This window comes from Pezoporus occidentalis, unplaced genomic scaffold (genome assembly GCF_034315485.1).
Source record: "Pezoporus occidentalis ecotype Australia unplaced genomic scaffold, CSIRO_AGI_Poc_V1 ctg208, whole genome shotgun sequence".
Classification (NCBI taxonomy): Eukaryota; Metazoa; Chordata; class Aves; order Psittaciformes; family Psittacidae; genus Pezoporus; species Pezoporus occidentalis.
The window spans coordinates 532,680-558,945 of NW_026913943.1; the positions used below are offsets into that span (position 1 = coordinate 532,680).

General features: G+C 62.8%; 2 protein-coding genes across 2 annotated transcripts in view; one reads left to right on the forward strand and one right to left on the reverse strand.

The window, feature by feature from the left end:
• FLII (FLII actin remodeling protein) overlaps window positions 1-26,266 on the reverse strand; it is a 167,263-nt gene that overhangs the window by 99,168 nt on the left and 41,829 nt on the right. The gene's annotated exons all lie outside the window — the stretch shown is intronic.
• On the forward strand, window positions 799-25,444 carry MYO15A (myosin XVA). The gene is made up of 63 exons (XM_062619009.1): window positions 799-3,740; window positions 4,957-5,039; window positions 5,227-5,290; window positions 5,375-5,484; window positions 5,698-5,772; window positions 5,982-6,072; window positions 6,184-6,189; window positions 6,452-6,555; window positions 7,058-7,121; window positions 7,196-7,309; window positions 7,492-7,653; window positions 7,745-7,858; window positions 7,960-8,018; window positions 8,242-8,365; window positions 8,455-8,550; window positions 8,630-8,761; window positions 9,123-9,248; window positions 9,384-9,461; window positions 9,827-9,981; window positions 10,100-10,145; window positions 10,253-10,377; window positions 10,916-11,033; window positions 11,127-11,459; window positions 11,686-11,739; window positions 11,883-11,964; window positions 12,072-12,202; window positions 12,887-12,982; window positions 13,073-13,308; window positions 14,110-14,288; window positions 14,395-14,467; window positions 14,611-14,802; window positions 14,925-15,019; window positions 15,102-15,193; window positions 15,348-15,468; window positions 15,603-15,655; window positions 15,790-15,853; window positions 15,941-16,079; window positions 17,198-17,282; window positions 17,382-17,478; window positions 17,644-17,765; window positions 17,880-17,939; window positions 18,135-18,210; window positions 18,971-19,086; window positions 19,176-19,294; window positions 19,376-19,517; window positions 19,705-19,816; window positions 19,948-20,022; window positions 20,381-20,586; window positions 20,657-20,778; window positions 20,857-20,923; window positions 21,061-21,133; window positions 21,309-21,382; window positions 21,457-21,539; window positions 21,697-21,827; window positions 21,911-22,005; window positions 22,378-22,455; window positions 22,678-22,774; window positions 23,624-23,784; window positions 23,877-24,010; window positions 24,101-24,234; window positions 24,760-24,893; window positions 25,120-25,260; window positions 25,343-25,444. Exons 1-63 carry the CDS (start codon window positions 885-887, stop codon window positions 25,442-25,444), a joined length of 9,678 nt encoding a protein of 3,225 aa, XP_062474993.1. The 5' UTR covers window positions 799-884.

Here is a 26,266-nt window from a genome sequence, read left to right on the forward strand (position 1 = left end):
CCGGTGCTGCTCCCCCCGCCACTTCCAGCACCATGCCAAGAGGGGGGCTGCCGGCAGCCGAGGGAGCCACGCACGGGCATGGGCCTCATCGGCACCGGGTGCAGGTAATTCCGGGTGACGGGAGCTGCCTCGTGCCGGAGCTGGGCATCGCCTCCCAGCGCCCCGCCGGGGTTGGAGCATGAGCATCTGCAACCGTCGGGATGGTCGGGAAGAAGGGGGAGCCCAAAAAGGATGCGGAAGCCAAAGGGAAAGGGGGGAAAGGGAAAGATGGGAAGAAAGGCAAGAAAGAGGCGCCCAACGAGTCGGAGGAGACGTCGGATGCGGAGCTGCTGAAGGAGGAGGAGAGTGAGGAGACAGAGGTGGTGGTGGAGGAGAAGGAGAAGGATGCAGAGGAGGAGGAGGTTGTGGAGGAGCCCAAGAAGGGGAAGGGGAAGGAGAAGAAGGGGATGCTCAAGGGGGTGGTGGGGAAGAAGCCGGGCCGGGGGAAGAAGGTGCAGCTGGAGCCGGAGGAGGAGGAGAGCAAGAGCGATGCGGAGCTCACCAAGAAGAACCTGAAGGGCACCTCCAAGCTGGTGGTGGGGCTGTCGACCACCAACGCCAAGAAGAAGAAAGGAGCCAAAGGGGGTGCAGAGACCAAAGCACTCGTGGAGCCCAGCCCGGCTGAGGAAGAGGAGGCAGCGGCGGCAGCACCGAAGGCCAAGGCGAAGCGGAGCCTCCGCAGCACCTCCAAGCTCTTCCTGCGCTTCCAGAAGCTGGGTTTGCGCCGTCCCAAGAAGGCTCAGTTCAAGAACACGTCGCGCTTCTTCTGGGGGCTGCACAAGCGCAGCACCCACAGGAGGAAGAAGAAGAAGAACAAAGCGGTGCTCAAGTCCACCTCCAACCTCATGGTGCGCTTCAAGCGCGTGGGCAAGAAGAGGAAGGAAGCATCACCCGGCAGCGCGCCGCAGGCGAAGCCGTCCTTCCTGCTGCTGCGGCGCGGCGCGGCCGACGCCGAGGACGGAGCATCCCTCTTCCGCCGGCGCCCGGAGAGGAAATTCAAGCCCCGGGCACAGGTGCTGAGCAAGGCGGCCGCAGCCACGGGCTGGCTGGCCAGGAAGGTGCTGAACCGGCGCGGGCGGCTGGTGGGGGGCAGCCGTGCGGCCGACACGGCCTGGCTGTCCCGGATCGGTGCCAAGAAGCTGCCGTTCCCTGCGGAAGACGAGATCCTCCGGCACCGGGCCAACATGAAGCGCATCCCCGGTGGCGGCGGAGGCAGCGGCAGGGTGTCGCGGCGCGGCAGTATGGCGCGACGGCCATCCCGGCGGCGTTCCCAGCGCGCATCCGCCGAGGTGCCGGTGCCGCGCTATGGATGGGCTGAGGAGGAGGATGGAGCTTACAGGCACCGGCGTGGCTACAGCAAGAAGGAGGATGGAGCGTATGGGTCCCGCCGGGGCTATGCCAAGAAGAAAGATGGAGCCTATGGCCGCTGGCGTGGCTACGGCAAGGAGGAGGATGGAGCCTACGGTCCTCGGCGCGGCTACGCTGAGGAGGAGGGAGACTATGGCCCGTGGCGTAGCTACAGTGAGGAGGAGGATGGAGCCTACGGCCCTCAACGTGGCTACACTGAGGAGGAGGAAGGCTATGCCCAAGCCCCAGCCTACCCTGCAGCATACGGCTACGAGGATGTGGGGCCGAGCCCCTACTCTGACTACCCTGGCTATGAGGCAGAGCAGGATTATGGCTTCTATGGGGGGGGTTGGGAGGAGGGAGACCCCCAGGGACCCCCCTATGGCTACGCGGAGCTGGGGGATGAGGGAGCATTTGGTGGCGGGTCCCCCCTCGCCCTCTACGACCCCTACGGCAGCGACCAGGAGTACGGCGAGGACACGGTGGGGGCTTTTGGCTACAGGGGGGACCCCTACGAGGACTTTGGGGACCCCCTCTCGGGGGGGTACCCTGGGGGCGAGTACCCTGAGCACCGCATCCAGTACAGCGAGGGGGGGTGGGCACCGCATGCCCAGTCCTGCAACCCCTATGCCCTGGGCCTGGAGGAGATCGCGGAGGCCGGGGAGCCCGAGGAGTGGGATGAAGAGGAGGAGGAGGACAAGGAGTATCCCTTCTCCATCCTCAGCACCTCCTCGCTGCGGGGCATGCGGGAGACGCTCTCCTCCAAGCTCTCCCTCAATCGCAAGTTCCGGCTCTTCCCCCGGCCTCAGGTCAAGCTTTTCGGCAGGGACCGCCTCGATGTCCCCCTCCCGCCGTCCCCCCATCTCCCCCCGGCCCGTGATGAGGATGACTACGATGAGTACGAGCCTCCAGCACCAGCAGCACCCCGGGGCCGCCGCTTTGCCGCAGCGCGGGCCTGCGGGAGCCCCTTGGGGCAGTTCCTGCAGCGCTCCCTCTCGCAGCCCCCCAGCCGCCCTCCGCGGGCTGCAATGGGACCCCGGGACCCCCGCGCCCCACAGCCCTCCTATAGGCGCTCTGGCAGGGACCCCTCTTCTCCAGCCAGGGACCCTTCCCCACCAGGGGGGTCCTGGGGGCCGCTCCGGCTCCCGTCCCTCCGTAACCCCTTCGCCACCGCGGGGCGCTCCCCATCGCCGCCCCCGGCCCGGCAGCGCCCCGAGGCCCCGCGGCGCTCCCCGTCCCTCGGTGCCAGCATCCGTCGGTTCGGCCCCGAGCCCCCCGCCCCGCCGCCGTCCTCGCCCCGCTCCCCTGGCCCCGGGGGGAGGCGTTTGGGGGTGCCCGCGGCGGGGTCGGGGAGACCCCGGTCCTTGAGGCAGAGCAGCCCCCCCGGGCTGCCGCTCCCCCAGGCCTGGCCCCGGCTCCCCGAGCCCCCCACCAAGGCTGTGAAGCCGCTGCAGAGATCCCCCTTCATGGCATCGACCTCCCGGCCCGGCAGCCGCCGCCTCGGCCCCTCTTGGGACGCGGAGCTGCCCCCCTGGCAGGGCGCTGCTGCTGGGGCGCCCCCGCCTCCCAGCCCCGCTCCTGGTACCCCCAAAACCTTCATCCAGCGCATCGGGCAGCCCCTTGCCGGGATGGCCCCGCGCTCCCCCCCGGCCCGGCCGTCCGCTGCCGAAGCGAGCAGCCCAATCCGCTCCATGGGGCAATCCCTGGCATCGCTGCTCGTGAGGAGCATGGCCCCTTCTGCAACCCCCTCATCCCCACCACCCGCCCGCCGCCCTTCCTCCCGCTCACCCTCCTCTCCCCAGCGCTCATCCCGACGGGACGGGAGCACCCGTAGATCACCGAGCCCCCCACCCCCGGGGCGCCGGGGTTGGACCGACACCGGACGCCCCATTGTCCCGTCCGTGCCTCGCGGGGACCGGAGCCCCTCACCGCAGCGTCACGCCTCTTTCCCATCACCCCGCGGCAGAGCCCCCGGCTCCCCGGCCACCCCCCGCTATGGCCCCCGTGGCTCGGAGGCCGCCGAGGGGGATGCTTTGTCCGGGGAGGAGGGCGCGGGGCGCTACGCGGTGGTGACGCCGCAGGTGCAGAGGTTGGGCTCCTTCCGACGGGCGTCCCGCATGTACAAGCAGCACTGGTCCGCGCAGCACGTCGTGCGGGTGCGGGAGATGCCCGACGCCTGGACGGCAGAGCAGGGCCCCCCCCAGCTGCCCTCCCAGCGCGGCCGGCGGTGGGCGAGCCAGCGAGGAGCCGACATCGCCCGGTACCTGAGCCAGCGCTCGCCGGGGGGCGGCTGGAGGGACCGGCACCCCTGGGCGGACGGGTACCTGGGCAGCAAGCAGCCCTGGCGCAGCAAGGTAACGCCGGCCGGAGCGCAACGTGGTGCCGGTGATGGGATGGAGCTGCGGGATGAGGCGGTAGCACCAGGGACCGGGATGGGGGGAGCACAACGTGGTGCTGGTGATGGGATGGAGCTGCGGGATGAGGCGGTAGCTCCGAGGACCGGGATGGGGGGAGAACAACGTGGTGCTGGTGATGGGATGGAGCTGTGGACCGGGATGGGGGGAGCACAACGTGGTGCCGGTGATGGGATGGAGCTGCGGGATGAGCCGGTAGCACCAGGGACCGGGATGGGGGGAGCACAACGTGGTGCTGGTGATGGGATGGAGCTGCGGGATGAGGCGGTAGCACCAGGGACCGGGATGAGGGGAGCACAACGTGGTGCCGGTGATGGGATGGAGCTGCGGACCGGGATGAGGGGAGCACAACGTGGTGCCGGTGATGGGATGGAGCTGCGGGATGAGCCGGTAGCTCCGAGGACCGGGATGAGGGGAGCACAACGTGGTGCCGGTGATGGGATGGAGCTGCGGGATGAACTGGCAGTCGGAGGGCCCGGGATGGGTGGTGTATTGTGGTTGCTGGCTCCATGGTGTGTGAAGACATTAGAGCCAAGGGGGTTGCAGCACCCAGGGTGGGAGGTGAATGATGCTGGTGGGGGTCCTGCCATAGGGAGCAGGGTGTATGGGGGTTGTTATTGCCCATTGTGTGTGTGTGTGTGTGTCGTCCCCCCCTGCACGGCCCCATCGGGGACACTTGATTCTCGCGTATGGAAATGCTGAGACCTGATCCCTGCGCTCTGACCCGGCTGGTGTCTGCTTTCCTGCCTGCCCTGGATGGCAGCCAGTGTGGGCTCCTTGTGTCCCCCGCCCCGTGTCACCTCTGTGTGGGGCACAGGCATGGGGAGCAGCCCCCAGCCCCACGGCTTGGCCCCCATCACAGCCCCCTTCCATCATCTCCCCTGGAGGTGCTGCCTGGACCAGTCCCCCAAGGATGCTTTGGTGGCCTCATGTCCCCATTTCCAGTGCTGCTGCTATCCCCTGAAGCACCACACTCTTGCTGGGGGACCTGTTTTGGGCCTGTGAGATGCTTGTTTGGGGTCCTTGCCATCACTGGCTGTGGGGTCCCCTTTTTGGGGTCATAGATGGTGGGTTTGAGGTGGTGGTGGTGGCCAGATAGGACATTGGAGGGGGTTGGCACAGCCCTGTAGTGATGGGTCTGGGTTGTTCCATGCAGATGCAGTCGCTGTGCAGCCTGCCCATCATGCGGTACCAGGAGCCACAGGAGGAGGACGGGCTGGAGGACATGACCCAGCTGGAGTGAGTGCTCCTTGTCCCCCATCCACGCACTTACAGCCCCCTCTGCTCCCATCCTATCCCACCCCATCCCGTCCCATCCGAACACAGGTTCTGCTCCATCCTCCTGGGGATGTTGGGGACACGCTTGGGGTCAGCGGACACCTCCTGCCCCCCTGCCATCCCCTAACACAGCCTCTGCTCCATGCAGGGACCTCCAGGAGGCTGCGGTGCTGAGCAACATCCGGACACGGTTCGAGCGCCAGCTCATCTATGTAAGCTTAGGGGTGCACAGCATCCCCCGAGGCCCCGGGTGTGGGGTGTTTTGGGGGTCAGCACCCAAACCTGGCTCTCTATAGACCTACATCGGCAGCATCCTGGTGTCGGTGAACCCGTACCGGCTCTATGACATCTACGGCACGGAGCAGGTCCTGCAGTATGAAGGCAGAGCCCTGGGTGAGAACCCACCGTGAGTATTGGGGTGTCCCAAACACCCTGGGGCACATCTACCCATCATTACCCTCCCCTTGGTCCTACGGCAGCCCCCAGTGGTCCCAGGTCCTCAAGGACCCTCGTGTCAGGGTGCTGTCTGTGCATGGGGATGCTCAGGGTGCACTGGGGTCCCTGTACTGGGGCAATGTGGCACCAGACCCCCCCCCAGTTCTGCTTCTCCCCACTCCAGGCACCTCTTTGCCATCGCGAACGTCGCCTACTCCAAAGTGATGGATGCCAAACACAACCAGTGTATCGTCATCAGGTGGGACAAGGCCATCCCCATGCATGGCTCTCCCTAATCAGTGCTGCCCTAATTGCTGGATGCAGGATGCTGCCACCATGCCACCAGCCCATCCTTGCAGCATCCCCTATGGGGATTGGGGTGCTGGGTGGGTTTGGGGTCTGCAGACCCCTTTAACCCCCTCTTTTGTTGGTGATGGCCCCGGCCATGTCCCCTTCTCTGTATTTCAGTGGGGAGAGTGGCTCAGGAAAGACTGAAGCCACCAAACTGATCCTGCGGTACCTGGCAGCCGTCAGCCAGAAGCGCAGCACTGCCCCACAGGTACCTCCCTGTCCCCATCCCCTTGTCCCCCCTCCTTGCCCTCTCCTCCATCCCCTGCTCATGGCTCTACTTCTCCCTCCTTATCCTTTGCTTCCACCTGGACCACGGCAGATAGAGGTACCGGAAGGGACTCATGGGCTGGGATGGCTCAAGGGGATTGAGCATTGTGGTGGCCACATCACCCTGGGTGCAGGATGGATGCTGGGATGGATGTGGGAGTGTGGTCCATGGGAATACATGGGGTTCTTGTGCTCTCCTGCATCCTCTTGCAACCTGGTCTCAGTGCACACCTTGAATTGGGGTGTCTGCATGGGGCTGAAGGGTGTTGGAGTGGGGCTGTTGGGGTGCCTGGGTTGACCCCCATCTCTCCCCATCGCAGATCCTGGAGGCGACCCCCTTGCTGGAGTCCTTCGGCAACGCCAAAACCGTGAGGAACGATAATTCCAGCAGGTTTGGGAAGTTTGTGGAGATCTTCCTGGAGGAGTAAGTAATGATGAGTGCTGAGCAGATCCCGCCTCTGGTGGGTCCCCTCCGTGTGTCCCTAGGGGTGCCCAACCAGGCCCCCAGCCCCGCAGTCCCTTGGCGCTGGCATAGCATGCACACAGGGATGCTCCTGGGGATAAATGGTAGGGATAAGGTAATGTTGCCTCAAGACAGGCAGTGTTCGCTGTCCTTAGGGTAGGGATGCTGTGCCCTGGGCTGGCACTGTGACCACTCTTCATCCCTATGATGTCCCCCATTCCTATCCTTGCTCATTCCCACTGATCCCCCTGCTCAATGTCACCCTGGGGTGCAGCATCTCCAGCCCTAGCTTGGGAGCTGGATGCAGGGAGCCTTACTCTCCCCACCCATCCCCTTTGGGGGTACCCGGGAACCAGAACCAACCCCCTGGTGCCGCAGGGAGCATCCGGATGGGCACTGGGATGGGGACAGAGCTCCTGCCCATGCTGAGGCTGCAGCCGGGTGCCCAATCTCACCCCTATAGTGGTTTGATCTGCGGTGCCATAACCTCGCAGTACCTGCTGGAGAAGTCCCGTGTGGTCTTCCAGGTGGGTGTGAGGCTCTGCCCCCCATCCCTGCGCTCCCCATGGACCCCATCCCACCCCGATCCTCTGCATCCCAGGCCAAGAGCGAGCGCAATTACCACATCTTCTATGAGATGCTGGCAGGGCTGCCCGTGCAGCAGCGGCAGCGGTACTGCCTGCAGGGCGCCGAGACATACTACTACCTGAACCAGGTAGGGAGACCCCAAACAGCCCCATGGCACCTTCCTTTTGGGGAGGGGGGGCCTGACCAGGCTTTGGGGTGCTGATGGTTTCCTGGATTCAACATGTGGATGGGGAGGGTGTCCCCCTCCAGTGCTAGGTGCTGCCCCCCCCACCATGGCACCCATTGATGGCATGGATGGGGCAATTCCAGGGTGGGAACTGCGAGATTCCCGGGAAGAACGATGAGGAGGATTTCCATCGCCTGCTCAACACCATGGAAGCGCTGAGCTTCAGCGTGGAGGAGCAGAACAGCATCTTCCGCATCCTCTCCTCCGTCCTCCACTTGGGCAACGTCTACTTTGACAAATACGAGGTACCCAAAGGGAGAGCCGAGCCCTGCTCCTTGATTCGGGATGCGGCAGAGGGGGGATCGCAGCATCCCATCGCCTCACTGCGTCCCATAGAGCGACTGCCAGGAGGTGGCCATGGTGGTGAGCGCCACGGAGATCCGGACCGTGGCTGAGCTGCTGCAGGTGTCCCCTGAGGGCCTGCAGAAAGCCATCACCTTCAAGGTGACGGTGAGTGAAGGGGGGATGCAGGCAGGGGATGGGGTCCTTGGGGACCACGGTTTGTGATGCTGAAGCTCCATCGCACCCTTGGGTTTGTGCATCCCAACCAGGAGACACTGCGGGAGAAGATTTTTACCCCTCTGACTGTTGAAAGCGCCGTGGATGCCAGGTAAAGGGGAAGGGGGGTCCCTAGGGATGGGGCAGGAGGTGGAATGTTGGGATGGGAAAGGGATGGCCAAGCCTCCCAGTGAGGATTAGGCTCTTGGTGAGGAAAACTGCAGCCCTAAGGGATGTTCTGGGCTATGGTGAGTGCTGGCAGCCGTGGTGGTGGTGTATGCCATGCCATGCCGTGCCGTGCCACGCTGGAGCTCCAGCTCATCTTCCCCATTCAGGGATGCCATTGCCAAGACCCTCTACTCCCTGCTCTTCGGCTGGCTCACGGACCGCATCAACAAGCTGGTGTACCCGCGGCAGGAGGCCCTCTCCATCGCCATCCTGGACATCTACGGCTTTGAGGTGAGCGGGATCCATCCCAGCTCCATCCCACCCAGCCACCAGCCCCGGTGCTGCAGGATCTCAGGCTCCATGGAGCTTTCTTCTTGCAGGATCTCAACTTCAACAGCTTTGAGCAGCTCTGCATCAACTACGCCAACGAGTACCTGCAGTTCTTCTTCAACAAGATTGTGTTCCAGGAGGAGCAGGTTTGGGCCCAGTGAGCTGTGCAGGGCTCTGCCCCATGCCCAGCATCGCCGTGGGGCTGACCGAGTGCTGGCCCCATAGGAGGAGTACCTGCGGGAGCAGATTGAGTGGAAGGAGATCCCATTCAGTGACAACCAGCCCTGCATCGACCTCATCTCCCAGAAGCCCTATGGAATCCTGCGCATCCTGGATGACCAGAGCTGCTTCCCCCAGGTCAGGATGGCAGCACCGGGTGGTCACTGTGGTTGGGAATTTCCATTCCCCACGGATGCTCCGTTCATGGGGGTTTCCAGGCTGGAAACAAGCCCCAAGAGGTCCTAGGTTGGTGCCATTGGAGCAACTTCCCCCAGAGGGCTTGCTTTTGCAGGGATTACTGAGAACCCTGCCCTAGATGAGGCTGTGGGGTCTCTGATGGGGAAACTGAGGCACAGAGGAGCAGATGCCCGTGACCAGTGACAGAGCTGACATCTGGTCCAGCATCCCCAATCTGATGCTGGCATCCCCATCCTGATGCCTACATCCCGAGGGCTGCTGAATGACCCAATCCGTGTCTCACCCCTGCATCCATCCCCAGGCCACCGACCACACGTTCCTCCAGAAGTGTCACTACCACCATGGGACGAACCCCCTGTACACCAAGCCGAAGATGCCACTGCCCGAGTTCACCATCAAGCACTACGCAGGGAAGGTGACCTACCAGGTATGGACTGGTGGGATGGTCCTAAGCAGGGTTAAAGAGGAGGTTTATGGGGTTGGGGCAGCTCAGGGGGTCCATCTATGGGGGCACATCCTGGCCTGCATCTCCTTGCCCCTGTGAGCTTTTGCTCTTTGCCAGGTCCACAAGTTTTTGGATAAGAACTATGACCAGGTCCGTCAGGATGTGCTGGACCTGTTCATCAGCAGCAGGACCAAGGTAGGGCCCTGCTAGCCCCTGCTCCTGGGGACACAGCAGGCATGGATGACCCCCTTCCATACACACCACCCTTCACGTCCCCAAGCATGTGCCCCCATGGCTGGTGAAGCCGAGGGGGACCAGAAGCAGAAGATGACTCCTGTGCCCTCTTCCCGTGGGGTCCTCTGGGCTTTGACCCCTCAAGCATTGGCACAAAGGGGGACACAGGGGCTGCTCTTGTGCTTCCCCATCCCTATGCAGGGAATCAAACCGTGAATAAGGGATATGGCTGGACAAGAAGGCAGTGGTTGGGCTGGGAAGAGGAGCCGGGATTGCTGCTCCATCCATCCGCCTTCCTCCTCCCTAACCCTTCCCATCTTCCCAAGGTGGTGGCCAACCTCTTCTTCGGCCATGCCCAGGTGATGGCGCGGCAGAGGAGCCTCCACAGGAGGAGCAGCACCAGGACCCGGCGGTACAAGGCTCCCACTGTGGCCGCCCGGTTCCAGCAGTCGCTCCTGGAGCTGGTGGAAAAGATGGAGAGGTCAGGACAGGCAGGAACACCGGGATGGTGGGAGCAGGGTGACCATGGACCAAGCCCAAGGTGGCCAAGCTGGCTTTGTCCCCTGTTCCCCATGGCCAATGCGGTCTCTTCAATGCAGGTGCAACCCCTTCTTCGTGCGCTGTCTCAAACCCAACAATAAGAAGGTGAGAGCTTGTTTGGGGCTCTCCGACCCATGGTGATGCCAATGCTGTGGTGGGCACACAAGGGTTTCCCTAATGGCCACTAAAGCTTCTCCCCATCTCCTCCCCAGGAGCCAGGGCTCTTTGAGGCTGATGTGGTCAGCAGCCAGCTGCGGTACTCAGGGATCCTGGAGACCATCCGCATCCGCAAGGAGGGCTTCCCCATCCGCATCCCTTTCCTCGTCTTCATCGACAGGTGCCTGGAGGCTGTGGGCTGGGTACCAGCATCCTGGTGAGGGTAGAGCACAGAATTTGTGGGTGTTTGGAGGGACTCTTTGGTGGCAGCTGGGAGCCCCCTTGCTTTGGTCCACAGCAGCAGGAGAAGCTTTCTAGGCATAGAATCAAAAAAGAATACAATGGTTTGGGTTGAGGGGACCTTAAAGCTCATCCAGCTCCAACCCTTGCCATGGGCAGGGACACCTCCCACTAGAGCAGCTTGCTCCAAGCCCCTGTGTCCAACCTGGCCTTGAACACTGCCAGGGATGGAGCATTCACCACTTCTTTGGGCAACCCATTCCAGTGCCTCATCACTCTCACAGTAAAGAGTTTCTTCCTTAGATCTAATCTGATCTCCCCCATTTCAGTTTAAACCCATTCCCCCTTGTCCTATCGCTGCAATCCCTGATGAAGAGCCCCTCTCGAGCATCCTTGTAGCCATGGTGACCATCACGCCGGAAGATGTCCACACTGGTGGTGGGATCCGGTGTGGTGACGGTGTCACACTGCTTGTCCAGGTACCGCTGCCTCGTTGACATGTGGTCCAACGTCATTCCCAACGGCGCCAACTGTGTGGAGATGCTGAGGAGCCTCTGCCCCGTCAGCCCCAGCATGTACTACGTCGGTGTCAGCAAGGTGCTTGTCCCAGGGCAGGGGGTTTAGCTCCGGTGATGCCCTTGGGGATGGCAGGCGAGGTGTGGGGCTCACAGCATCGCCCCCCTTTCCCAGCTCTTCCTGAAGGAGCAGCTGTACCAGGCCCTGGAGAGCAAGCGTGCTCGTGCCCATCACTTGGCCGCGCTCACGCTCCAGCGCTACGCTCGCACCTTCTTCATCAAGAGGCGCTTCCGCTCCCTCCGCAGGAAGATCGTCCTCCTGCAGAGCCGGGCGAGGGGATACCTGGCCAGGTTGGGGTGCCTGGAGGTGGTGGGTGGGCTCTGGTGGGTGGCGGAGGGTGATGGGTGCTCTCCCCATGGCAGGCAGCGGTACCGGCGCATGCGGCGCACGCTCATCAAGTTCAGGTCGCTGGTGCACATCTATGTGAACCGCCGGCGGTACCTCAAGGTGAGGGTGGGGATGGCACATCCATGAGAGGGGTCCTGGGCCCCCGTTTCCTCCCTGCTGCGTGCTCGGTGGTGGGTCTGGAGAGGCATCCACAGACCCCATCCCCACCATCTCCTCCATGCACCATGGTGCTCTTTGCCATGGAAGCCTGGTGATGCCAGGGGATAAAAGGCTGCCTCTTGGCCTCCCTCATGGCATGGGCTCAATGTGGGTGCTCTGCTTGCAGAAGAAGGAGGATGCCCGCCGGCGGGCAGAGGCGGAGAAGGAAAGGATGAAGCAGGTAACGGCTGTGCAGCACTGCGGGAAGCACGCATGCGACTCTATGCAACCCGTGCTGCTCTCATCCCTACCATGTGCTCGCCCATCCCCATGCGGAGGCACCCATGGGTGCTGGGCTGCTGCATCCCTGCCCTATGCCTGCAGGAGCTGACCAGGAGGGAGGTGGTGGACGTCACCCACCTGGAGATCCCGGCCGAACTGATGGGGCTGCTGGAGGCGGCCGCAGGTGAGCGCGTCCTGTGGGGCGGCCGGCACCGCTCCCAGCCCCCTTATTCCCCCCCACCACCACCACGCATCCCTATGGCGGTGCCGCATCTGCCCGCTGTGCCGCAGCCGCCCGGGAGGTGAACGCCGGCTGCGTGGTGCTGGTGCCGCCGCCGGCGCTGCAGCCCGACTCGCAGCTCACGCTCCCGCTCGACATCAACGAGTACCCCATGGCCAAGTACGTGCGGGGCCACTTCCAGGTAAGGTGGGCGCCGGCGGCCGGGAACCTGCCCCGATGGTTTGGGGACTCCTCGGTCGTGAGCGCTCAGGTCCAGGGTCCCCAGAGGAGGGGGAGTCCGGAGCCTCCTCCCTCTGCCCCCACCGGGCTCGGCCCCGGGGATGCTGCGGGGTGCGAGAGGGGCCGGACCCGGCGGGGCTGCGGTGCTGCAGGGAGCCGGCTGCCGCCTCCCTCCCTCCCCGTGGGTTCCTGTCGTCTCCAGAGGCCGGGGGGACCCCGCTGAGGCTATGCAGAGACACCCGCCGAGCCCTCCTGGACGCCCGACGCGGGGCAGATCCGGAAACGCTGGGGCGGGAGACCAGGTCGATTTGTTCCCGGGATCCCAGCCCCGTCCCTGGTCTCTTTTCCTCCTTCCTCCTCGCCTCCTATTTTTGCCGTGTGTTTCCCGGTCCCCAGCATCCCAAATGACAGCGCCGGGGCCGGATCCTGCTCCCAGCCTCACCAAGGTGCCAGCATCCCTGGTGCCACTGAGTCCATCCCAAACCACTGCTGGGAGGCTGCCGGCCCCATCCTGCACCCCAGCCCTTTTGCAGCCCCGTAGTCCCCCTCCAGCATCAACCCCATGCTCAGCACCATGGGGCTGGTCCCTCATAGCCTGAGCCTGTCCCCAGGGCTGGGGTAGCCATGGGTGCGGGTGTCACCGCAGGAACCAGCGTTCGGGATGCTGACAGCCCCACTGATGGCTCCTCTCACCCGGCTGGATGAGGAGCTGTGCCACGAGGCGCTGAGCCTGTTCCAGCTGGTAGGTGGCATGGCACAGGGTCCATCACCATGGCCCCCTGCCTGCTCCCTGCCCGGCGGTGGAGGGAAGGACCTCGCTGTCCCCACTCAGATCCTGCGGTTCATGGGGGACCCGGCGCTGGGAGGCTCACAGGAGACCCTCTTTGGCAACTACATCGTGCAGAAGGGGCTGTCGGTGCCGGGGCTGCGGGACGAGCTCCTGGCACAAGCGGCCAACCAGGTCTGGCGCAACACCAACGTCAACAACGAGGAGCGGGGCTGGCTGCTGCTGGCCGCCTGCCTCAGCGCCTTTCCCCCCTCCACCGCCTTCGACAAGTACCTGCTCAAGTGAGATATGGGGATGGGGAGCGGCGTGGGCGCTGGGGATGGCTGGGATCCTTGGGGATGCTGCTGGGGTTCCCTGGGATAGCCTGGTACACGTGGCTGAGGATGCTGCCCGGGTCAAGCTGGGGATGCTCTGAGGTCCACCCGTGGTCTTCGAGGCCAACTTGGCACATGTGCCAAGGATGCTGCTGAGATCCCTCCAGGGATGCTCTTAGTCCCTCTGTGGTCCCCTAGGGCCAGCCTGGCACATGTGGCCAGTGATGATGCTCAGGTCCCTCTAGGATCCCTCTGGCTGGTCTAGCACACATTATGCTGCCAAGATCCCTCCAGGAATGCTCTTAGTCTGTCCTGTGGTCCTCTGGGGCCAGCCTGACACATGTGCCTGAGGATGTTGCCCAGGTCCCACTGGGGATGCTCTGAAGTCACTCCATGATCTCTGTGGCCAGTCTGGCGCATGTGGCCAGGGATCATGCTCAGGTCCCTCCAGGATCCCTCTGGCCACCTTGGAGTATATGCCCAAGGATGCTGCTGAGATCCCTCCAGGGATGTTCTTGGTCCCTTTGTGGTCCCTTGGGGCCAGCCTAACGCATCTGCCCAGGGATGCCATGCAGGTCCCATTGGTGATGCTCTGAGGTCCCTCCATGGTCCCTGGGGGCCAGCTTGGAATATATGCCCAGGGTGCTACCAAGATCCCTCTGGGGATGCTCTTAGTCCCTCTGTGGTCCCTGGGGCCAGCTTGCCCCATGTGCCTATGGATGCTGCCCACATCCCTCCTCCTCCTGCAGCATCCTCCCTTGCCCCCAGGTTCGTCTCTGACTACGCCTTCGCTGGCTACAAGCCGGTGTGCCAGCGCAAGCTGATGCATGCCATGGCCCGCTCCCAGCTGGGTGCCGCGGCCGCCCGAGCCTACCCCCCATCACTGCTGGAGTGGACGGCGAACCGGCAGCAAGCCAGCATGGCGCTGGACCTGCACTGCTTCAATGGTGCGGGTGGCGTGGGGCTGGGGCATGCGGCGGGGAGGGTCAGACCCAGCTTGGGGCAGGGGTGCACTGGTGGGTCCTGCTCCCATCCCATCCCATCCCTCCCCAGGTGACCAGTTCTCCTGCCCTGTCCACTCCTGGGCCACAGGCGAGGACCTGGCAGGGGATGTCCTGAAGCACAGGTACCCACCAGCTCGGTACCCACCCGTTCCATGGCGCTCAGCATCACTTTGGGTGACCCCAGGCTCTTGCACTTGGGATGTCCAGGGTGTCCCCACGGAGCCGGGGCACTGCTGGACTCCCATCCCCACCCCGCTGTTGGCAGGGGGCTGGTGGAGGGCTGGCGGGGCTGGTCCGTGGCCATGAAGGCGGGTGCCCAATGGGCCGAGCTGGCTGGTCATGACTATGTCCTGGACCTCATCTCTGACCTCGAGCTGCTCCGTGGCTTCCCCAAGCAGAAGTCCTGCTTCCTGGTGGCATGGGATGGAGCTGAGAGCCACGGCGGGGACAGCCGGGCGTAGGTACCCGGGCAGGGATGGGTGCCCCGCTGGATGGGTGCCGGCAGAGGCATGGGATGGGGTCCTGGTGGTGATCCGGTACCCAGTGGGTGCACAATGAGTGCATCCTCTCCCTCTGCAGGGTGTTGGGGCACGGCTTGGATTTGGATGAAGTACCCCCTCCTCCAGCTGTGAAAGCCCCAACGCTGCCATCCACAGAGGTGTACCACCCCCACGGTAGGGCATCACCCTCCGACCCATGGTGGGACCATGCTGGTGAAGCCCTGCTGCTGACAGCTCATCCCTCCTTGTCCCCCAGGAGATGGGGAATTTGGGGAGCCGCGCAGCCAGAAGGGTCTGGACCGGTACCTGGACAGCCTCTTTGACCCTGTGCTCTCCTATGGCAATGGGGTGAGAAGGAGTATAGCATTTTGGGGGTGCAGTTGGCTTGACTTCCACCCATCCATCCACTCATCCACCCATCCATCCATCCATCATCCATCCCATCCATCCATCCATCCATCCATCCATCCATCCATCCATCATCCATCCCATTGTCCCCCAGGAGCTTGAGAAGCCGGCTGCTGTCACACAGAGGATGAAGGGAAGAGGTGGTGCAGGAGGAGGGGATGGTGATGCCGAGCACAGCAAATCCCCAGTGCCTCCAGAGACACAGCAGCCAAGAGGTGAGCACCCTCAGCCAGCTCCCTGCCTCGGTTTCCCCTCCTGATCCCTGCTGTGGGCTCATCCCTGCACCCCATAGCCCCGGTTTGGGGGGGGCAGGACATCCTGTCTGAGCTGTGCCCTTTTGGCATCACAGGCACGGAGCCAGCCCCATCCTCACAGCACCGGGCAGATGCCAACCAGCCACCGGTCAGTGGGGCTGAGATGGGGATCTGGGAGGGATAGTGCCCTGCCCCACAGCTCTCCTGGGCAGCTCTGTGGGGCTGGGGGCAGCGGGGGGGGGTGTGTGTGTCTGGATGCTCACAGTGGGGTGTCCCTCGCAGGGCAGAGCAGCTGAGGGGACACCATCCCGCGCCCCCCAGCCCCGGCCCTACATGCAGAAAGCAGGTAAGGGGTCCCAGTGCAATGTGGTGTCAGTGGGGGCTTGTGTCAGCCCCAGCAGTGAGCCCCTGAGCCATGCACTTGGCCCCACAGCCCCTGTGGGCCGGCGGTGGCCGGGAGAGCTGGTGCAGAATTCCCGGCTCAACTCGGAGCACTTCCCGCGGCCCACACACGACATCCGGAACATCATCCGGCAGTGCCAGCCGGCCCCACGCGGATCCCAGCCCCACAGGTACCCCTGCGCCCCAGAGAGACACCGGCCCCTCCTGCATGTGGGTGCATGCGCTGGGATGCAGGCAATGCTGGGGATGCAGGTGATGCCAGGTAGAGGTGATGCCTGGATACAGGTGATGCTGGGGTACAGGTGATGCTGGGGTGCAGATGATGCTAGGGGTGCAGGTGACACCAGGATGCAGCTAATCCCAAGGTTTGGGTGATGCCAGGATGCAGCCAATGCCAGGGTGCATGTGATGTTGGGGTACAGGTGATACGGGTGTACAGGTGAGGCTGGAGGTGCAGGTGATGCCAGATAGAGATGATGCCTGGATGCAGCTAATGCTGGGGTGCGGATGATGCCGGGGTACAGGCAATGCCAGGTTGCAGGCAATGCTGGGATACAGGTGATGTTGGGAATACAGGTGGTGCCAGAATGCGTCCAGGATGCAGCTAATACCAGGGTGCAGATGGTGCCAGGTACAGGTGATGCTGGGGTGCAGCTAATGCTGGGGTGCAGGTGATGCTGGGGTGCAGGTGATGCTGGGGTACAGGCATGCTGGGGTACAGGCATGCTGGGATACAGGTGATGCTGGGGTGCAGGTGATGCTTGGGTACAGGTGATGCTGGGGTGCAGGTGATGCTTGGGTACAGGTGATCCTGGGGTGCAGGTGATGCTGGGGTGCCGGTGATGCTGGTATGAAGCTGATGCTGGGGTGCAGGTGATGCTGGGGTGCCGGTGATGCTGGGGTGCAGGTGATGCTGGGATGCAGGTGATGCTGGGATGCAGGTGATGCTGGGGTGCCGGTGATGCTGGGATGCAGGCGATGCTGGGATGCAAGTGATGCTGGGATGCAGGTGATGCTGGGGTGCCGGTGATGCTGGGGTGCAGGTGATGCTGGGATGCAGGTGATGCTGGGATGCAGGTGATGCTGGGGTGCCGGTGATGCTGGGATGCAGGTGATGCTGGGATGCAGGTGATGCTGGGGTGCAGGTGATGCTGGGATACAGGTGATGCTGGGGTGCAGGTGATGCTGGGGTGCAGGTGATGCTGGGATGCAGGTGATGCTGGGTGCCAGTGATGCTGGGATGCAAGTGATGCTGGGGTGCAGGCACTGTGAAGTGCTGTCTCCACAGCAAGCTCTTTGGGAAGAAGCAGGACCCCCACGAGGAAGCCATGCAGATCCTGAAGGAGCAGCTCTCAGCACCCCCAGTGGCTGCGGTAGGGATGCAGCCACCCTGTGTGCCCCACATCAGGCTGGGGTGGGGGGGGTGGTGTGTGTGTGTCACCATCACCAGCCGCAGTGAATCTGCCTCTCAGGGGCCCAAGGAGGTGGTGGCCACGGTGAAGCCGGTCACCAGCAGCAGGTACCCACTGCGACCACCAACGGGGCGTGCGGTGGCCACCCGGTCCCAAGGTACTGCAGGGCAGTGGCGCTTGGCGGGGGGGATCCAGCTCTACAGCATCCTCATGGGATAACCTCTGTGTCAAGCTAAACCCTCCCTGGTCCCCGTTTCCCCTTGTGAAGAGGGGCTCTTGGTGGTTCCCTCAGGGATGTGCAGGACTTCCCATCCCTTTCCAGTCTCTGTGTCACGGGAGCTCCCATCCGAGGCGCAGCAGGTCCAGACCCAGCTGCACCGGAGCTGCAGTGAGGACTTCTACACCTACCACAACGTGCCCTGGAAAATATACATCCGGAAGGAGGTGCGTGGTGGGGACAGGGATGGGGACAGGGTGGTGTGGAAGTGCTATGGGGATAAAGGGGTTTTGTTGCTAAGTTCGGGGCGCTGATGGTGATGCTGGTCTCCCTCCTGGCAGGTTTTCTACCCCAAGGACAGCATCAACAACCCATTGCTGCTCGACCTCATCTTCAGGCAGGTGAGGTCCCCTGGGAGCTGGGGTATCCCCTCATATCACTGGGGTGATGGTTCACCCATCCCACTGCATCCATCCCCATGCCGAGCGGCCATGGAGGAGCAGGAGGTCTCTGTTGGTTACCCCAAGGCAGGGGAGCAGGCAGAGCAATGGGGCTGGGGGTGCACGGAGCCCCACTGCTCCTCACCCCCTCCCCAGATCTTCAATGATGTGCTCTCCAACACCTGCATCCGGCTCAGCCAGGAGGAGAGGCTCCGACTCAAATCCCTCTTCGGTAACCTGTGTCCTGCTGCTCCCAGGCTGGGAAGGGGGGGGGGAACACTTATGGGGGCCCAAACCTGGGGGGCTCACACCCATCCATCCTCATCTCCTGGGCACCTCCAAGCCATTAAAGGTGGGGTAGTTTTGCTTCCAAATGCAATGAACCCCTGTGATACAGGGATGCTGGAGAGGGACCCTTCGTCAGGGACTGTCGTGATAGGACAAGGGGTAACGGGTTCAAACTGAAACAGGGGAGGTTCAGGTTGGATCTAAGGAAGAAGCTCTTTACTATGAGGGTGCTGAGGCGCTGGCACAGGGTGCCCAGAGAAGCTGTGGCTGCCCCATCCCTGGCAGTGTTCAAGGCCAGGTTGGACACAGGGGCTTGGAGCAAGCTGCTCTAGTGGAAGGGGTCCCTGCTTGGAACTGGATGAGCTTTAAGGTCCCTTCCAACCCAAACCATTCCCTGATTCTAGGATTTAGCGCTCCACAAAGCCACGAGTTGTGTCAGGTCTCAGCCAGGTTTGCTGCATTAGGATAGTGAGGCAGCAGGGGGGATATCATGGTCCTGCCAGGCTTCGAAGAGGATGAGCATCCCCACTCTTGCTGTGAACCTGTGTCTGAATCCTCCCATGGGTGTATATATATATATACACACACACACATATTTATACTATATATATATATGCTGGGCTGTATACTATATATATATATAGTATGAGACTGCAGTATATATATAGTATATAATAAATACCAGTGGCTATTTCTCCCCACAGCGGAAAACAAACTGGATTCCTTCAGCCCCGTGGCCACTGAGAGCGTCAAGAGGGAGATCATCGCTGCCGCCCGCGATGGCTGCGATGTGTATTTCTCTCGCCTCTTCCCCGCCACGGTGAGGGTGCAGCCATGGGGCAGGTCAGTGTTGGGTGCACCCCATCCCCGTGCCCCCCCCCCCCGCTGAGGCAGGGTCCCACCCCACAGGGCAGCGTGGGGACGGGGGTGCAGATCCTGGCTGTGTCCCACACTGGCGTCAAGCTGCTGCGGATGGTGAAGGGCACCAACATGCCCGGGGAGCAGCTGAGGGTGTTGAGGGCGTACGGGTAAGAGCGGGGACCCCCGTGGTCCGGGTGCGATGGGTGCTGTGGGTGCCGGGTGTTTCAGCATCCCCTCATCCTCCCCAGCTATGCCGATGTGCTGTTTGTGACCACCCCGTCCAGGAACATGCTGGAGCTCAACCTGCGCAGCGAGAAGCTCATCCTGTTCTCCCCCAAAGCCCCCCAGGTCAAGGCCATGGTTGACCACTTCATCAAGGAGCTCAGGAAGGTGGGGTGGGGGGGGGGATGTGTGTGTTGGGCTGTGCCCTGCAAATGGGATCATGCCTGGGGTGATGGTGGGTACCCCGCGGTGGGGCTGTGGGTGCTGGGTGGGATGGGATGTACACGCGTGTACATGTGTGTGCATACGTGTGCCTGCGTGCACGGGCTGTGCCAGCCCCCCCCACTGTGCCCAGGACTCCCAGTACGTGGTGGCTGTGAGGAGCTACAGCCCAGAGGACAAGGGCCAGCTCAGCTTCCACAAAGGGGACATCATCCACCTGCAGCCACTGAAGCATCCCGAGAGAGGTGAGCGGTCCCCCTCCCACCCCGTGCCAAAACGCCCTCAATGTGGGGCACAGGGGTGGCAGGACTGATGGCTTCTGGATCCTGGATGGATGTGGATATGCCTTGATGACTCCCCGTGGGTGTCCCCACAGACCACTACTACGGCTGCGTGGTCCGCAAGAAGGTGATGTACCTGGAGGAGCTGAAGACGGGCACCCAGGACTTTGGTGGGTGCTGTGCTGTCCCCATGCGTGTCCCTGGTGTGCATACACTGCCCTGGGGCTAGGGTATGGGGCAGGATCCTGCCTCTGCCACCCCTGAGCAGGATGGGTCAGGCTCTTTTTGGTACCAACCTGATGCAGGGAGATGCTCCGCTGCGGTTCCCACGCTGCCCCACATCCCAGCTAGAACTGGGCTTTGTGGCCCCTTCTCCATTCCTTTACACTGAGCAACATCAGTTTTTCCACCCAAATCCTACAATCAGACCCCTTGGAAAGGCCTTGGGGTGCAAAGGGGCAGGAGGGAACAGACAGGGGCTTTCTGGAGCTGCCAGCCTGGATCCATCCGCACATCTGCCCACTGCAGGGTGGAAGTTCGGTGCCATCCACGGCAGGTCGGGTCTCTTCCCTGCTGAATACGTCCAGCCCGTCGCAGCCCCGGACTTTGTCCATTTGCCAGCGGAGAGGAAAGAGGAGCCCAGGGACAAGCAGGGCAAGGTGGTGGCTTCAGCAGCCGTGGCTGTGGCCGTGGCCTCCACCGCCGTGGCGCAGGAGCTGGACCGCAAGAGCGAGGTGGGTGCTGGCGCGGGGCTGTGGATGCCCGGGGCTGGATGCGCCTGGTACCCATTGCTCTGCTCCACAGGCATCCCCAGCCAGCACAGCAGAGGGGGACAGCAGCGAGAAGCTTGGTGACAGCACAGGGACCTGCCCCATGCTGGCTTTTGCCAGGCAGTATTTCCGTGCGGCACGGCATGGGGAGGCAACGTGAGTGCCCAGTGGTGCGATGGGGATGCCCTGAATCCGAGGCACCCGTGCCCATCTGCTCCTTCATCCGTCTCCCAGGGAACCCTGTGGGATGAAGGCCAAAAGGGATGTGCCCAATGTGCTGGAGATGCTGACATTCAGCAAGGTGAGGGGAAGCGGGGTGTCCCTGCCTTGCTGTCACCTGCAGGTCACCCCGGTGGGCTCGGGGGCTCTGTGAATGACACCCCGATGCGCACCCCATCCCTCTGGTTGCTCCCCGTTGCTGATGCTCTCCCTCTTTAGACCCCCATCCAGGAGTCACTCATTGAATTCGTGGATGGTGGCATCAGCAAACTGGCCACGGAGGCGTTCCAAGGTAGGCAAGTGGCACCAGCCCCTTGCCCCATGGCCATCCCTGTCCTTGGAGAAGGGTGGGAGCAGGACCAGGATGGGGTGGCCTGGAGGGGTCCAGGATGTTGCCCGCACCCAGGGGACCACATCCCTGGGGAAGGGATGGGATGAGCAGTACCAGTGCGTGGCTCTGTCCCCAGCCGTGATGAAGTTCATGGGCGACCACCCCCCGCGAGGGCAGACGGAGCTGGACTGCGTCTGCACCATCCTCAAGGTAAAGCCCCTGTGTGGGGTGCTGGGTGCTGGGGGTGCCTTGAGCACCCTGTGGCAGCTGTGCCTGTCCCCCAGCTCTGTGCAGAGCACGAGGTCCTGCGGGATGAGGTCTACTGCCAGGTCGTGAAGCAGATCACCAACAACAGCAGCTCCAAGCCGTGAGTCCCTGCTCCTGGGCCATCCATCATCCCTGCTCCCGTGGCATCCACCATCCCTACTGGGACAGCACAGCCTGGCACTGGGGACACTTGTCTGGGGACATGTGGGGACCCCAAGCTTGCAGTGCCTCCATGGGCATCCTTACCCTTCCCACAGGGATAGCTGCCAGAAGGGCTGGAGGCTGCTCTACATCCTCGCTGCTTACTACAAGTGCTCCGAGGTGCTCAGGCCCTTCCTGCTGGCCTTCCTGCAGGATGCTAGCAGGCACCCGGACCTGCCGTTCCATGGTAGGGGGCTGTGCACGCTGCAGGGTGCGGGCTGCACGGGGCTCAGCTCCATCCCTCCTCATCCCGGCCCCTGTCCCTGCCAGGCATCGCCAAAGCCTGCGAGCTGAACCTGCGGAAGACCCTGCAGTTTGGTGGCCGCAGCCTCTTCCCCAGCAGCACGGAGCTGAGGGCCATGGTGGTGAGGATGGGTGCATATGGGGTGTAGGGCAGGGATGATGCCAGCTTGAGATCACCCCCAGAGGTTCCTGGTCCTCCCAATGGCTTGGGGTCCCCCCCAGGCACTGTCCTGGAGCTGATGGCCCCTTGCTGGTGTGGGGAGCATAGTCCTTTCTGGTCTCTCTTTGGGGGTACCTTGAGCATCCCAGTAGGGATGCAGCTCTGCGCGTGTGGGGTGAAGGGCACAATGCCTCACCCAGGAAAGACGGGCGAGACACAGGATGATCCCCACGGGATGGTTCCCTGGGATATTTTGGGGATTCAGGGTGTCCTTTTGGGTCTTGCTTTGCAAAGGTGTCCCCCCCCCGCACCCCAATGTGTCCCCCCCATGCAGGCTGGACGCAGCGCCAAGCGCCAGCTCTTCCTCCTGCCTGGCGGCATTGAGAGGCACCTCAAGATCAAGACGTGCTCGGTGAGTTAGAGCAGGCAAGAGGCTCTGTGTACCCCAGATACGGAGGGACCCCCCCATTTGTGGGTGTCTTGGGGGTGTAGATATGGAGAGGGCTTCACCTCTTGGCTGTCCATGAGCTGGGGGACTTTGTTCTCCTCTTCCTTGGGAAGCAGCATGGGATGAGCTTCAATGCGGGAGCTGCTGACTGTGGCAGCATCCCAGCCTCCTTGCCCCCATACGCAGGTGGCTCTGGATGTGATCGAGGAGCTGTGCTGTGAGATGGGGCTGCAGCACCCAGAGGCTTTTGAGGAGTACATCCTCTTTGTGGTGACCGACAGAGGTGAGGGGCTGCTGGGGACAGGATGGCTGTGCGTGGTGGGTACCACACATGATGGGTACCGTGTAGGGTGGATACCGTGCATAGTGGGTGCCGTGCATGGTGGATGTCACACAGGGTGGGTATGATGCATGGAGAATGCTGCGCATGAGAGGATGCTGTGCATGGTGGATGCTACGCATGAAGGGTACCAGGCATGGTGGATGCTGTGCATGGAGGACGCTATGCATGGAGGACACTGTGCATGGAGGACACTGTGCATGGTGGATACTGTGCATGGTGGATACTGTGCATGGAGGACGCTGTGCATGGAGGACACTGTGCATGGTGGGTACCGTGCATGGTGGATGCTGTGCATGGAGGATGCCATGCATGGAGGATGCCGTGCATGGTGGATGCTGTGCATGAAGGACACTGTACATGGAGGACGCTGTGCATGAAGGATGCTGTGCATGGAGGATGTTGTGCATGGAGGATGTTGTGCATGGTGGATGCTGTGCATGGTGGATGCTGTGCATGGAGGATGCTGTGCATGGAGGATGCTGTGCATGAAGGATGTTGTGCATGGAGGATGGTGTGCATGAAGGATGCTGTGCATGGAGGATGCTATGCATGGTGGGTGCTGTGCATGGTGGGTGCTGTGCATGGTGGATACCGTGCATGGTGGGTACTGTGCATGGTGGAAGCTGTGCATGGAGGATGCTGTGCATGGTGGAAGCTGTGCATGGAAGATGCTGTGCATGGAAGATGCTGTGCATGGTGGAAGCTGTGCATGGAAGATGCTGTGCATGGAGGATGCTGTGCATGGAGGATGCTGTGCACGGTGCTCATCTCCCGGGGTGGCGGGTGCAGGGCAGAGCGTGCGGCCGCTGACCCGCCGGGAATACGTGCTGGATGTGGCCGCCGAGACGGAGCGCCGGGACACCAGCTACACCTTCTGGTGCCGCCGCGTGGTCTGGGGGCAGCCCCTCAAGTTTGACAACGAGCTCTATGTCACCGTGCACTACAACCAGGTCAGGCCCCCCCACCGGGGCCACGTCCCTGTCCCCCCACCATGGTGTGTGCTCCATCCCCAAGCCGTGCCCCTGTTCTCTGTCCCCTCCAGGTCCTCCCTGACTACCTCAAGGGGCTGTTTACTGTCCTGCCACCCGCCAGGCCGGGAGAGCAGCACTTCCCACACGCGGCCAAGCTGGCCGCCCTCCAGCACCGAGCCAAGGACCACCATCACCTCCCCACCGCGTATGGCTGGGAATGGAGGGTCCGGGTTGTGGGGTGCATCCCATGCGGTGCGGGACCCCCCCCCCCAGCCTGACCCCTGGCTCCCCTCAGGCGGGAGGTGCAGGATTATGTCCCACCACAGCTCTTCCGCCTGCTGAAGGCTCAGTCCTGGCTCCATATGGTGACCCCGCACATGCAGCAAGCGCAGGCGCTCAGCGCCCACCAGGCCAGGGCGCAGTTCCTGGGTGAGCAGGAGCGGGATGGAGCCAGGGAGGTGATGCTAGTGGGGATGTGATGCTAATGAGGATATGTGCTAATGAGGATGCAGTGCTGCTGGAGATGCAGTCCTGCTGGGGATGCAAGGCTGCAGGGGTTGTGGTGCTGCTGAGGATGTGATGGAATGATGATGATGGGGATGCGCAGGAGGTGATGCTGATGAAGATGAGATGCTGCTGGGATGTCATACTCTGGGTGGGGAGCCTGGGATGGGCCCTGCATGGAGGCAGGGGTGCTGCATGGCCAGTGGGATGCTGCACACGGAAGGCAGGACCACAGCAGCAGGACAGAGCAGGCTGCTTGGCCACCCACTTTCCCATCAGGCTGCAACAGGGCCCCTTGATTGCTCCTGGGTCCAATCCTGGTTCTGGTTCAGCGCCAGGCTCTGGGAGCCCACCCAGCTCCTACCATGCATGGGGTTGTTTTGGTCCCTCAGCACAGCCAGGCAGGACAGGGTGGTGATGGGCACTGAGACCCCGTCCTCCACCCCGCAGGGCTGCTGAGTGCCTACCCCATGTTTGGCTCGTCCTTCTTCTACATCCAGAGCTGCAGCAACAACGCCATCGTCTCCCCCTGCATCCTGGCTGTCAACCAGAACGGCCTCAACTTCCTCAGCAAGGAGACCCACGTAGGTGGGGGGTTTGGGGTGGGGGGACCCCCCCTGCTCCTGTCCCCATCCCAGCAGGGGCAGAGCCTGTGGCACCACGGGATGTGAGGCTGGGAGACGGGGATATCCCTCTCCAAAGCAGGGTCCGGGTTTAGCTCCATCAGCGCGCCCGGGGCTGCATCACCAGCATCCTCCGGTCCTCGGTCCTTTTGGGGCACACGGCCCACCCCCTTGTCCCCTTCCTCAGGAGCCCATCGCCAAGTTCTCACTGAAGGAGATCCAATCCACACGGACACAGCGCCCCACGGCCGGGTCCAGCTACCCCTACGTGGAGATCACCCTGGGCGACCTCCTGGCGCAGGGCATCACCCAGCTGCAGCTGGAGCAGGTTGGGGATGCTCGGGGAGCATCCGTGGTGGGGGTCCCATGGCGGCGGTGGGGTCACCAATGGTTGCGGACCCCTCCGGCAGGGCCTGGAGCTGTGCCGAGTGGTGGCTGCGCACATGGAGAGGTTGTTGGGAGCACGGGAGAAGAGGCTGACGCTGCCGCCCAGTGAGATCACCCTGCTCTGAGCGTGGACCCACCGTGGAGCCCATCATGCACCCAGTATGGGATCCACCATGGACCAGCACCATGGGACCCACCGTGGAGCCCATCATGGACCCAGTATGGGACCCACCATGGATCAGCACCATGGGACCCACCATGGGACCCACATGGAACCAGCCGTGGATTGCCACCATGGGACCCCCATGGAGCTCGCCATGGAATCCCACCATGGATGCTGTTCCCTGTCTCCCCTGCACTGTTCTCCTTAGGGTTTTATACACATCCATGAGCCCGCCCTGACTCGGTCTCCATGGCTTGTGCTGCACTTGCTGATGCCCCCGTGCCTCAGTTTCCCATTCCTGGTGCCTCACTTCCCCCATTCCCGGTGCCTCACTTCCCCCATTCCCGTGCCTCAGTTTCCCATTCCCGTGCCTCACTTCCCCATTCCCATTCCTCACTTCCCCCATTCCTGTGCCTCAGTTTCCCATTCCCATTCCTCACTTCCCCCATTCCCATTCCTCACTTCCCCATTCCCGTGCCTCAGTTTCCCATTCCCGTGCCTCAGTTTCCCATTCCTGTGCCTCACTTCCCCCATTCCCGTGCCTCAGTTTCCCATTCCCGGTGCCTCACTTCCCCCATTCCCGTGCCTCAGTTTCCCATTCCTGTGCCTCACTTCCCCCATTCCCGTGCCTCAGTTTCCCATTCCCATTCCTCACTTCCCCCATTCCCGTGCCTCACTTCCCCATTCCCATTCCTCACTTCCCCATTCCCGTGCCTCAGTTTCCCATTCCAATGCCTCACTTCCCTCATTCCCATTCCTCACTTCCCCATTCCCATTCCTCACT